Consider the following 13,735-nt stretch of genomic DNA (forward strand, 5'->3'; position numbering starts at 1 on the left):
GAGGCTGTCTTATAGTACAGTGTTTCCCAACCTTTTTTGTCTTGTGTACCCCCTGAGCCTTTTTGTCAGACCACGAGTACCCCCTCACTCATACGTGGCTACGGGGGGGGGGGGGTTAGGGTTATCATGGTCCCGGGGGTGTCGGGGGGGACAAGAGCCCTCCATCCATAAATATCAGTAAAATATCAGTAAAATATGAACTATTTCTGACATTAATATCCTGACAGACTTTTTGAAAGAATCAAAAGCTCAGTATTTGCTCCTCCTGTGGTCTGTCCTCTCTCTCCCTCACAGTCCTGCACTCACTTGAGCTTGGAAACAGTCATTAGCTATTAGCTTAAACATTGAGCTGAAAGAGGCAGGTTTTGGACCGAGCAGGGGAAAAATATCGCTTTTCATATTACAACCTTGTGCTTGGTGAACAAGTGGTGTAATAAATGACTCACTGGCTTTCACTTGAGGAGGTTTTCTTGCTAGTTCTCATCAGGCTGCTGCCTCTCAGGCTGACGGACTGACTGCAAGTTACCGAGCTGCTGCTCTGCTGGGAGCAGGATGCGGACCAAACCACTTTGAGGCATGGGGGGGGGGTCATAACTTTTAAACACTTAAAAACCCACTATTTTACATTTATAATTAGCACCGCTATTCATTGAATATTACTATATTACTCAAAATTTATGGATGGAGGGCTCTTGTCCCCCCCGACACCCACGGGATTTCCGCCTATGTTTTCACGTACCCCCTGCAATGTACCCCCGGTTGGGAAACACTGTTATAGTAGATGGAAGTGGATCTTCAGTGATTTGTAAGCCACTGTGTTTTTGTTTGTTTGTTTGTTTGTTTGTTTATAGCATATAGAATAAGGCAAGAAAAGAGTTAGAATACGCCGTTACACTGACAACACTGTACATGGTAAGCTGGAAAAACAATAAAACAGCAGTAAAAACAACAAACACACTATGAATTAGATATTGAAAGGTGTATTGAAAGACATCAGAAGGACTCTGCCGCTGATCTTGATCTGCATTACAATAAATTTTTTATGAATTATCCATAGGCTGTGGATGAGGGTGAATTACCAGGGCTGTGAATCCGAAAAGGTGGCATTTAAATTAATCCTCTTTGCGGGACTTTTTTTTTTAGGCACCTTAGCTATAATTGGCATCATTCATTGCATTTCAGAATTTCATTTAATTAAACACTGTAATGTTACAAGCAGATAGAAAGGTGTTGTAATTAAATTTCATCACATCTCCCCCTGGGACGTCTAAGGGCATCTAAGGGCGCTCTCACAGGAGCCTAACATGTACAGCACTAGACAAAGGTGTTAAACATGGCATATAACACACGGCATATTAAAGCAACAGCTGTGCGAAAAGATCTTCGGAATAGAAAAAAAGATTTTTTCATATTTCTGTTATAGGTGCTATTTTCCCATAATACTGCTGTGAGTCATGAAAGGGTATATTTAAATACAGGTTCTTAAAAATGCCTGGATACAAGATCTGTTTCTCTGTGTTTTTCCAAGGGAATCATCAGTGCATGCACCAATAAACCTGCCTTACACCTGGCCAGTTGTAAACACACACTGGATTCATTTCAGTTATGTTATGAAGAATCACCTTGACAGTAAGAGCATGTTTGAACGTGTCATGTAATAAGTCATGAGGTCTTTCTCAAGTGCAAAAGTGCAGTTATTATGCAAAGGTGTTGTTTCCCACAACAGTCATGAGCGATGATGCAAGGAAGCCTCTGAATAATCCCTGGAAGCCCCTCATGGCCCGGTCATCTGATGCTTGGAGACAGGTTTACGTCATAAAAAAGAAAAAAAAAAACTTTATTTCTCTTCCCACCCCCCACCCCCACTTTACCTCTTCCTAGTTTGCAGCCCATCTGGTCAAAGTGAACTTTCCACGGGTTTGTATCCTGGATGGAGGAATCAACAAGATGAAGCCCACTGGACTCCTGACCGTGCCGTCGCCCCAGATCTGACCACAACCCTCATTCCACAGTCAAATTCACCCTCACATGAACAAAAGGCAGCAGAGGAAACAAACCGTGTTTTGTACTGATACTGAAAAGGAAAGATGAAAGAAAAATGTCATCATTGTGTGTAGACGTGTGTAGCAACTAACTTCAAAGAACTGTGCTTCAGATCACCGCCTTGCAATGATCAAACAATGAAAATCTGTATCAAGTAATATTCATTTTTTTTAACCCATTTTTTTTTAAGTTCACTGGATAAATCGGACAACTTATCAAAGGTGTGACAAGTAATAAAAGACTAGATTAAATAAAACATTTACACTATCTAGTTGTTTGTTATCATTTAACTGTTTTTTATGCCTCCCTGTTTCCTTATCACACGGTTGAATAGATGATTTATTTTCTGTGGAAAACAGCTTTGTGTGATTGTATAGTACAAACCTTGCAGTGATTAAAAAAAAAAAAAAATCTTTCTGCAACTAAGTCGAAGCTTGATGTACAGGTGCTGCCTGCTCACAGTCAGTCACTTGATCTCACTCGAATACCATATTGTATGTTTGATAGAGTGAGAATAATGCACATGCTGGTCTGGTGTCTTCATAATTATGGATTATATGCCATTGTTGATGGCAGTTTCAGGATGTCAGCAACTTCATGTACATAAGAGCCTGATGAATTTAAGGGAATCCTCAATAAATGGTAGGAAAGCTTTTTTTTTTTTTTTATGGTGAAGTAACCCTGTCTTGCACCATTACGACACTCGTTATTGTCTTTCATCATCAGGTATTCCACTGTTGCGAATGTGGTTAGTACAACTGTCATTCATGTCTTAAGGCACTTCCTCCAACACTGTCATGGGCGACACACCCACAAAGCTGTGTGTATAAAAAAACAGAAGCAACCATTTGGGATTTGTATTCTTCAAGGAACTTTTCTTGGCCTCACAAAACAAGGTAAGAGAGATGCTACTGGGATAATGGGATGAAAGCAAAAACTTTCTCATTAGGAATAATTCACCATATGTAAGGGTTAGTTTGATGAAGTTGCATATCAATTATATTTGTTGGTTTGCAAACAATTTAATGATGCCATAACTTTTCCCCTTTATGAACACCCTTATAATACACTCTGCTCTTTTCTCTGCCCAAATGTAATCTTCGATTGTAATTGCATTGCCTGCCATTTCAACATTTAGTGAAGTATCTTAATTACTCCTACTTCTTGAAGGTTGTACAGATCGGTTTATTCTTACAGTGAATGGCAGATAACTTCATAAACACACACACTCTATTGGAGAATGGTTATTTTAATGCTCTGGGCTCCCTTCAAGGATTCATCTGCTCTCCAGAGTGAAAATGGTGACGTATAAAGTGACTGTGACTACTGCACCGCGTGTTCATGCTACCACCCTGAACAATATCTACATAAAGCTGGTGGGCACCGATGGGGAGAGTGAGCGCGAGTGGCTCATCAGCTTCAAAGGAGCTGCCGCCTTCACCATCGGAGCAGTGAGTCTGGAATATTCCTGTACATTATGCACCATGTTTTTTCAACTTTACATGTCATAATGCTAAATTAGTGGTGACCATTCAGTGCTGTGCTGTATTGTATATATATGTATGTTCAACAATACCACTGTTTGTATGCTGATCGACAAGGCAAGCACAAAATCAATAAACAGCTAATAAATGTGCCTTTTCTCCACCTCCTTTAGTGTAAGGGCTTGTCTCCCATTCTTCCTTTTTCTCCTCTGTCCAGGTTTCTAGCTTTGAGGTGAGCTGCCCTGCCTCCCTTGGAAAGCTGGTGCTGATAGAGATAACCAAAAGGCCACTCCTTTTGTTTCCGGACGATTCTTGGTTCCCCTCCAAGGTAGAAATCAAGTCTCCAGAGGGACACACTTACCACTTTCCCATCTACCGCTGGATTACGGACAGCAAAGATCACCTGTTCAGAGAGGGCACAGGTTCATGAAGCTTTACTTTTCTACTATGTTGTGTGTACACCATGACCACAGAACATATGAATGAATGATTGAAGTTGTAATGAGGTTAGAATAAATTCTTGCCGACATGTATCAACAGCTGTAAATCTTGTTTTTCTTTTTTTTTCTTGTTTTCAGCTCTGCGAGTCTTTGAAGATAGTCATCATCTTGGCAAGCACAGCAGGGCAACTGAGCTGATGTGGAGAGAGGAGGAGTATCGGTGAGAGTTTTGAGTTTATGCCTTTAAGTGCTCCACAGACAATCCATAGTCAAGCCTCCTCCCCCACTGATTAGCTATGATTGAAATATGATATGTCATAATGATACAAACACCAGACAGTGCTCTTATGCTGTGGCCTATTTTTATATATTAGATTGTATGAACGCCGTGAAATTATAAGATATATGAATACTTGTCAGTTAATATATTATATAATACTTCATGTGGTAGAAATTACCTTTATAGAGAAGAAAACAGGTCTTGAAAGTTCATGAACATGGTGGAAATATACTGGAAGAGCAAAAATAATAAATTATATTATATATTTGCTTTGCGTAATTTTCCTTCATACTTTATAAATACTGTAATTTGAATTTGCTAATCCATGACATTTTGGTTCAAACTGTCCTATTAATCCACATGTCTCTGTTCTTCCACAGCTGGAATGTGTACACAGAGGGGATACCCCACACCATAAAAGTAGGGAACATTTTGGATCTGCCCTGTGAGGTCCGCTTCTCCTTCACCAAGGCTTCAGAGTTTTTGTACACTGCAGCCACAGGGTGATTACATCAAAATTTTCTCAAATACATCCCCTAAAACTCAATAAGTTCCTGTAATACTTTCAGATGCATTGATCCACTTTGAGAATCTGGAGATGAGGTTGAATGAATACATGTTGTTGTTTTTTCCTGTCATCAAATTAATGATCGTCTTTGTTTCCATAAGGCTGACAGAGCTGAGGCTGAAGGGGCTGTCTAACACTGAGGAGAACTGGACTGACATCGATGCTATCAACCGAGTCTTCTGCTTAAACAAGACTGAAATATCAGGTACTGTGCCGCTGGGATGGGTAGTAGCAATGCTTATGTGGTGTTACATACTCAATAAAAAAGACAAAAAAATATATTTGTTTAACTAAAAAAACTGACTCCAATTACAGATACATAACTTTGAATAGTAGTTGTCCAAGCGCCTGAGCATGTCCTACCAGTAAAATTGTTAACTCTGCAAGTGGTGGATCTGTCTGTTGAAAGGTGGAAACTGTCTTTGACACATTACTTTTAACACCATAATGGCTGTGAGCCAAACAAAAAGGGAATTTAAAATTTTTAATTTGCATTTCTCAAACACTGACCAATGCAGTGGTCTCACCATTTTCACAAATGTTTGGCTTTTTACAGTCTGCGTTTTCTGAAGAAAAATGTGAAAATTATACACTGAGTTCTTATGCAATTTCTCCTCACCAACAACCCCCCAGTTACACTGAAACACTCCTCAATATGATGTACCCGGGTGTCTCTCCCTCTCCTTCACTGATTTCATTTGGATTGCCTCTGCAGTTCTTCTGTTGATCACGTGAGGCCATCAAAACTCCACTGGAACTAATTTCACAAATATTATTACTCAGTTACTGCAGCCTAGTTCACATACACAGGTAGTATTATGACTCTCTCACTTCGACCACAGACCCTGCCACTTAAAGGGGCTTATAAAGGGTATCAGACCCTTTGCATTGAAGTTCAGCAGACCCCTTCCGATGAACCAGAAAGCACAACAGCAGGACCCTGGTTCTGTAAAGGAGTGTTCAGACTGTCTCTTAAAGGGGCTTTGCTTTGTTCTCACTACATTACAGCAGGTGCTCTGTGTATTTATAAAATGAAGAAAATAATATAATGTGTGTTTATGTGCAAACCTCAATCAGATTTCCTTGACTGGAATAATTTCTCACTTTTTTCACATTTCGACCAAGTGGCTGATATCTGTAATGGTATACATTTAAAGAGATCTATCCAGTTAACCCTTTTCATTCCATTTAAGTTTAGCAGAGCCTTTCCAATGAACCAGAATGCACATCAGCCGGAGCCTGGTTCTGTTCCGGAGAGTTCAGACCAAACACGAAGCGTCATGGATTTGTGCAAACACAGCTGAGAATTATTTGCTGAAGTTGAACAATTTCAACTGATCCCAATATGCAAATGATGCAGATTCTTCCAGTTCGCGTCATTCACGACACAGAAATTCGCATCATTCGCGTCGTCCATCGTGAATTTGCATCTATTTGCGTCTTTGCGTTGACTTTGTATGTAATCATGCCGCATTAAAAACTCACTTCGCATTTGGTCTGAATACGCCTTTAGACCTTTATGGAATGGAACCTAAATTACTGTATTGTCAGTAGTAACACCTGTGTTTACCCTGCTTTTTTCATGTCAAAATGGCTGCTGTGGAAAAGGTCATTATGTGCTATGCAAGTTAAATGTTGTAGTTATGCTTACATTTGGTTGATGCAAAAGGGTCTGATACACTTATTCTGCCAATAGGCTCTGAAACAGTCCATGTCCATGCATGTGATTCTGAATTCAGCAGAATCACATGCATGTTCACTCATCCTCTGTTGCTCCTGTACGCAGTGTAGTTTGTAGTTAATAGTTTTAAAAATTTACGCCTTGGAATTATAAGGTTCTATCGGTGTTGTGAGCACTTTTGGAATATTGAGCTGAAAAATGTATGCATCCCATATAGCAAAATTGCTGAAACAGTATGGTAAACACAGGTGTTACTTTACCCTACCATTTCCTGTCAAAATGGCTGCTGTGAAAAAAAGTCTATTTTCTCCAAGCAAGAAAAATGCATAAAACTTAAAATAACACCCCACCTAATGTTAATAAGTTGTCACAGAATAAGAATATGTTAATAATTCACTTCTGTGAAAAATGTCAGCTAGAACCTTATTATTCCAAGGTGACGAAATGTCAGTGAGATTTTCATGCCTGAAGCTTAAAGCTAAAGGAGAGTCATAAAACCCTGTTATTTATTTATTTATTTATTTATTTATTTATTTATCTATCTATTTATTTTTCAGAATATGCCCAGGACCACTGGAAGGACGACGATTTTTTTGCCTACCAGTTTCTTAACGGTGTCAATCCCATGTTGATCCGTCGTTGTTCAGTCCTGCCAAGGAATTTCCCCGTCACTGATGAAATGGTCTTCCTTCGTGGTGGGCACAGCTTATCGGAAGAAATGCAGGTATGTTTGTCTGCAGATTACACCAGCACTTTATGTGCTCAGGTATGCATATTACACTATCTGTCATCCCTTTGGGGCTTCTTCCTTACTTCTTTAACTAATAGTGCTTGGCTCAAGCAGCAATAAATTCAGCCAGCAGTTACAGTTTGTCCCAGGTGTCTGTAGACGTGGCAAATCGCTCTTAATGTTAGAACCATGTTTCATATCTGGACATCTCTTGGAGTTTACCTGTTGCATTTACAGTGTGTCCTTACTGTGAAAATATAACGCCTTAAAGATTAAGTAGTGAAATGCAATAATTTTTCTAATATTTCACACAGAATGGCAACATATTCCTCTGTGACTACAAGCGTTTGGATGGAGTGAAGGCAAACGTCATCAATGGAAAGAAGCAGTACCTGATGGCTCCCCTCGTCCTGCTTCACAAAACTCCTGATGATAAACTGATGCCCATTGCTATTCAGGTGAGAAGCTAACCTACAAATTTTGACACTACTTTGGCTGCAGGTACAGTATAGAGCAGGGGAGGCCATCATTCAGCTGACTGAAACTATTGTTGACAGTTACTTGGTATTGGGTTGTGTCATGCCTTTTTTCATTGAATGAATTATCTGTATTAATGAGTTTTCCGCTCTTTTCACATGTAGTTGAAGCAGAAGCCAGCGGATGACAATCCAATCTTTTTTCCGACTGACCCTGAGTATGACTGGTTGTTGGCCAAGATTTTTGTGAGAAGTGCAGATTTTAGTGAGCACCAACTCAATGTTCACCTGCTGCGCACTCACCTGCTGGCTGAGGCTTTTGCCGTCTCCCTGCTGCGCAACCTGCCCATGGTGCATCCCCTGTACAAGGTAATTGGATAGTAGTATATTGCACTTCATTCAAGAATATTTCTTCTTATTTTTAGCAGTTTTTGTGATGATGATGATGATGATGATGATGATGATGATGATGATGATAATGATGATGACGATAGTGATGATGATGATGATGATGATGATGATGATGATGATGATGATGATGCCTCTCACATTTGAGAACAACTGTATTTTTTCTGTTTATATTTTTGCAAGTGTTTCATATTCTGAATGTTAAATAGCAAGAACATAGCAACATCAAGACTGACTTTGCCAAACTGGTTTTTGTGGGTAATGTTATTGACAGAATTCCCTATTTTCTACAGCTCCTCATCCCGCACACCCGCTACACACTCCAGATCAACTTCCTGGCCCGACGTCTGCTTATATCTGACACTGGAGTTTTCACTCAGGTAAGAAATGACCAACATGCCGACTAACACCTTGCCTAAACAATTACATAAATCCTTTTTTTCTGATACTGTGTTTCTACGTCAAACTTGGCTTCAGTCAGGACCACTTTAGTCAAAGAAAACTTTTATTGCAATTTGCAGTAAGTTATATTTGGTGGTATGGCTCTGTGGACCTCCCAGACCTCCCATGTGCCCTGAATGAGATTTGCCATTTGAATGCATAGAAAGGAACCAGCTGAGCCATCAGCTTTTGAGGGCTGGCTTTAAGATCAGCTACTATCACCTCAGGTAGGCTGGATTGTGAGCTGAGCTTGACTTTGTGGCTTACCTGAACTAATGTGTCAAACATATGACTGTCTCCTAGTTTTCAGCTTCTGGTGGAGAGGGCATGTTTGAGATCCTGAGGAGATCACAGAGCTCACTGACATACACCTCCCTCTGCATACCAGACGACATCGCTGAGCGCGGGTTGGAATCTGTTCCAAACTTCTACTACAGGGATGACGGGCTCAAGCTGTGGGACATCATCTACAGGTACTACAGGCATTGTCCACAGCGGCGTCCTGGTTTACTTGTAAAAAAAAAAAAAAAAAAAAAAAAAAAAGTTGTTGTTGAAGGTTGGCTCCTGCTGCACCTGTTTTCCTCATATAAGTTAGATGCAAGTAATAGGAGACACATCCACAACAGTCCTTCAGTTAAAAGCACTTCACAGTTTACCCAAGGCCAACATAATGCTATGGCAGTCTATCAGGAAGAATGTGTTTCAATATGTTAAGATGCTTTCATTGCTAAATCTCTTAACTGCCAAGGCACTTTCTCTTTGCCCTCTCGACACTGACACTCCATTACAATTCCTCTTCCATAGACTAAGAAGTGTATTATTTGGCCTAGGGGACCAATATAGTGACAACAAAACTGGACCCAAAAATTGAGGCCTCGGGCATAGCATATGGTAGAAGGGGAGATGAAACATAATTACCTACAGAAACAGAGAATTTTCTGTTTAATGAATATGATGACACAGCATAGGAAGGTCCAGGTAGACCTAGCCTCTGCCTGAGCGTATACAACAGCATCCTGTAATCAGTGGTATCAAACGCAGAGCTGAGGAGGAGCTGAGCGGTCTCAGTTGGGTATTACTGATGAAAGCAAGATAAGAATTTATCAAATACATTGTTATTTTACAGCACACCTGGAAGTCACACAGAAGTTTTTACAGGAATGGTAGCTTGGGGTTGGGTCTGATACAATCAAGCTATTTTTTTTTCAGCAGAAGCTGAATGATAGCTCACTTGAAATAGTCAGGGACACAGCCAGTAATGAGAGAGCAATTCACAATCGAGAGTAAAGGTTTGCACATAGCAGCAAGCACCTACTCAAGGAAAAATACAGCATTTAGGGACTAGGTGACATCCACATATGAAAAATAATATCAAAAAGAAAATACAGGGAGATATACGGCTAAGCTGGTTCAGATGAATAGTCGGGACTGTCAACCCACTGAAAAGCTCATCCTAGATCTTATAAAGCCTTTTCAACAAAAAAAGAAAAGAAAAGATGATATGACAAATTCTCAATCAGTTTCGACAAATGCAAACATGAGAGAGAACATAGTTTATAAGCTTACAAATGGTTTGTGATGATTAGTGACAATCAGAGACACACGAGGATGGGCTCAGATCAATAAGTTAAATACCAAATTTTTCAAAGATGTTCCCCAGTCCTATCAGTTTCTTTCCATGAACACATGCTTTGAAGCACTGTAGCACCCCACAGATGATGTCTGACGAGGAAGATGATTAAGTTCTGTCATGACAGACATGGCTGTATTGGAAAGAAAGGGGTCTGTAATGCTCGCCCTCTGCTTAAAGTAGTCAGTTAAAAATTTATGATCCACTGTTTCCAATGGCGCATCAAAGGAACAGAATCAAGCGTCTGCTATAAAAGGGAAGTCATTAGATTATCAATTATCTATGAACGTTGTCTTTGTAGTACAATATGTGGTGGCCTAAAACCTGGTTAAATTTTCTCAAAAATGTGGTTTAATTGAGAAGGAACTTTTTATGTTCTTCATTTTTAATAGTTTTGTCAAGGGCTTGCTTACCTACTACTACAAGAATGACGCTGAGGTCCAGAAAGACTCTGAACTGCAGAAATGGCTTCAGGATATCCATGTCCATGGATTCCTTTCCCAACAAGGCACAGGTAAGCTTGAACAAAAGGCTGTACTGCGATAATAAATAATGATTATAATAATAATGTTAATAACAATAAGTTTTCCTGTATTATTACTTTTATATTCCTAACAATAAAATCTGTATTTTATTCATTAATTCGGGCACCAAGCCAACTATACTGCAACTAATGTAACTTATTCTGTCTAATTTTCAGGAATTCCCCAAAGTTTCAGGACTGTGCCAGAGTTGGTCAAGTTTGTCACCATGGTGATTTTCACTAGTTCAGCCCAGCACTCTGCTGTCAACAGTGGACAGGTGCATCTTTGTAATTAATCAGCATTATGAGTTACAATATTTTAATTAGTGGTGTCAAGAGATTAAAAAAATTGAGAGATTAATTAATTATGATCTTTAATTAATTGATCTAATTAATCTCTTTTTTAATCTCACCTAAAATTGCTGAGAAAAGCCCTCAACTTGAGGTATTTCCCTTTAAATTCATTACATTATTGTAGCAGATCAGTCCGATGCGGGTCGGGGGGACGACCCCTCTTTTTCAAGACCCTTTTTTGGAGAAAAAAAAAAAAAAAAAAATTATACGGACAAAATCTTGTTTGAATAAAAAAGCCAGCGGTCGGCATCAGGCGAGCCGGCCGCGGCACCGGGTCTGGTCTCCCGGATCTGACAGGTGAGCGGCGCACACATCGCCTACTGCCATATCAATTTTTGTTCATATGCGGCTGCAATGACTGCGCAATGCGGCCATTCGCCGGTAATCGCGGCATCAGGCGAGCTTACCAACTGGTTTACATAAGCACAATACATGTGTATTTGCTTAGACCCCCAATATTAGACGAGGGCGTTTTTTCAGGGCATTTTCAATGGAAAAACTATTGTCTTATATTCGGATAAATACGGTAATGTATTAACTTCGATCACGCAACCTTTTCTTCCACCTCCTCTCTCCTCTTCTCTCCTCCACAGTCAGACACACACACACACGAGTCGCGACACCCCCTCCTCAACATGCGCTGCCTGTTTACAACGGACTCGGACTGTTGGGGCGGGTGTTAATCAAAACAAACCAATCATGTCTTGACCTCTTCACAGGTTGCTGGCCTCTGATTGGCCTGGCCTGTCTCTCTGACTTAAAAAAAAAAAAAAGATCAGACTGGTGAGGCCAGCCGGACCGGACCGACAGCTGATTGGCCTGCCGGCGACCTGTTTAAAAAAAAAAAAAAAAAAAAAAAAAAAAAAAAAAAGACGGGCAGGCCACCGGGCCAGTGACAGGCCGGCTTCGGGAAATCTCCCGATGTACAGTTCGGGCCTGACAATAGGAGCCTATCAGCTTATGCTAAACAAGCCCAAACACAAAAAGTAAAGTTAGAGATTAAAAATTAGATTAACTCGATTAAAAAACATAACGCGCTAAATATGACTGTAATTAATTAATCTCAATTAACGCGATAATTTGACACCACTAATTTTAATATCACTGAATGGTACTTGTAGTTTTCTTTGAACCGAGACCTCTGTAAAGATAACATAAATAAAACTCGTATTGCATGTAATATGTTTGGCAATAATGGTAATAAAGGTTTCATCCAGAATTTACCCGCATGCTCAAGGTTCAAGGGTGCTAGGGCTTTAAATAATGACCAGCATTAATCACACATCCATCACTCATTCGTTTATTGTAGTATGACTACGGTGGCTGGATGCCCAACACTCCCATCTCCTTGCAACTCCCTCCACCAACCACCAAGGGCTCATCAGATGAAAGAACGATGCTGCAGACGCTGCCTGCTGTCAACACAACAGCACAAGGCATGGCCACCATGTGGCTGCTCAGCAAGCAATCCTCTGACTTCGTAAGTGCCTTTTGTTTTATTCAACAGCCTAAATCGTATTTACGTTACAAATGTGTCATTTTTTTTTTTTTTACTGGTAATATGCTACTTGTAGTAATGTACCCTGTGATTATCTTTTAATGTCATATTATCTTTGTGGAACTGTGTAACAGCATATTCTTAAAAACACAGTTGCAATTAATCTTGACATCAAAAAAAAAAAAAAAAGAAAATCTTGTAAAAGCCTTGTTTTGTGCTTTTTCCCCTTGTTGAATTTCATCAGGCCCCTCTTGGTCATTACCCGGAGGAGCATTTCAGTGAGGAGGTTCCCCGCAAGCTGATACAGGATTTCCAAGGAGAGCTTAGAGTTCTAAGTACAGCTATCCAAGCCAGAAACATAAATCTTGCGGTCCCATACACATACATGGACCCAGAGCTGGTGGAAAATAGTGTAGCCATTTGAATATCACAAGGTGTGACCTCACACCACAAGCTGAGTGAAACAGGATGCACTTTAGTTCACTGTTCTTCAGCCGCAGACACCTTTCTTATTGTTTTTCCTCATTAAGGGGCATTCAGTAGATCATGCCATTCACTTATCAATGTAGTCTACTTGTTTCCCTTCAAATGCTTATGTGTGAATTTGTATGAAGAATTTTATGTAAATGTAAACCTACAACAGGGGTGTAGTCTTCTTAGAAGCTAAGAGAAGCGTCCTTGTTTTTGGCATGGCTGCTGAGCATTTTTCAGCTTGCTCATTGGTTAAATGAGGCTTTATAAATTCAGGAGTTAGATGGCTCTCTTGGCTCACAGAGGAGTAGGTAGCCCTTCAAACAAAGCTGGAACATGAAGTTCGCCAAATTGGGCTTTCACCTGACAATGATGATATGTTTTTATTATTATTATTGTTATTATTGTTATTGTTATTATGTTGGTATTGTAGGTATAGGCTTGGGGGGGTTATTATATCTTTGTAATACAGTGGTCCCTCACCATAACGTGGTTCACCTTTCGCGGCCTCACAGTTTCACGGATTTTTTTTAGTGCAATTTGGTATGCTTTGTTTTTTTTTGTTTGTTTGTTTGTTTGTTTGTTTTTACAGCACATTGTGTTCTGCGTCCTTAATTTTCTATGAAGGTTTGAACTTTGAGAGTGTTTAAACAAGAGAGAAAAGTGAGAAAATGTTAATGCCTGTCTGAGAAAAGTGTATAAAGTGTG

General features: G+C 39.9%; 2 protein-coding genes across 3 annotated transcripts in view; both read left to right on the forward strand.

Annotated features, from left to right (window-relative positions):
* The window catches only part of tbck (TBC1 domain containing kinase), a 50,678-nt gene extending 48,368 nt beyond the window's left edge, over positions 1-2,310 (forward strand). For both annotated transcript variants that reach the window (XM_030054622.1, XM_030054614.1), the window contains exon 26: positions 1,882-2,310. In XM_030054622.1, coding sequence (XP_029910482.1) covers positions 1,882-1,992 — 111 coding nt within the window. In that variant the 3' untranslated portion in view covers positions 1,993-2,310. The remainder of the gene's footprint in view (positions 1-1,881) is intronic.
* A 550-nt stretch (positions 2,311-2,860) lies between these two features.
* On the forward strand, positions 2,861-13,527 carry LOC115367798 (arachidonate 15-lipoxygenase B-like). The gene is made up of 15 exons (XM_030063723.1): positions 2,861-2,939; positions 3,317-3,494; positions 3,745-3,949; positions 4,106-4,187; positions 4,628-4,750; positions 4,917-5,020; positions 7,054-7,220; positions 7,541-7,684; positions 7,868-8,071; positions 8,404-8,490; positions 8,855-9,024; positions 10,574-10,695; positions 10,882-10,982; positions 12,368-12,538; positions 12,801-13,527. The coding sequence occupies exons 2-15, from the start codon at positions 3,342-3,344 to the stop codon at positions 12,978-12,980; spliced, it is 2,013 nt and encodes a 670-aa protein (XP_029919583.1). The 5' UTR covers positions 2,861-2,939; positions 3,317-3,341; the 3' UTR covers positions 12,981-13,527.
* The last annotated feature ends 208 nt before the right edge of the window (positions 13,528-13,735 follow it).

The sequence above is a fragment of the Myripristis murdjan genome, chromosome 1, assembly GCF_902150065.1.
Source record: "Myripristis murdjan chromosome 1, fMyrMur1.1, whole genome shotgun sequence".
Classification (NCBI taxonomy): domain Eukaryota; kingdom Metazoa; phylum Chordata; class Actinopteri; order Holocentriformes; family Holocentridae; genus Myripristis; species Myripristis murdjan.

Coding starts and splice junctions, on each gene's coding strand:
- LOC115367798 (XM_030063723.1), top strand. CDS start 3,342: ATGGTGACGTATAAAGTGACTGTGACTACTGCACCGCGTGTTCATGCT. Junction 5,021..7,053: donor AAACAAGACTGAAATATCAG/GTACTGTGCCGC, acceptor TTTATTTTTCAG/AATATGCCCAGGACCACTGG. Junction 10,696..10,881: donor CCTTTCCCAACAAGGCACAG/GTAAGCTTGAAC, acceptor TCTAATTTTCAG/GAATTCCCCAAAGTTTCAGG.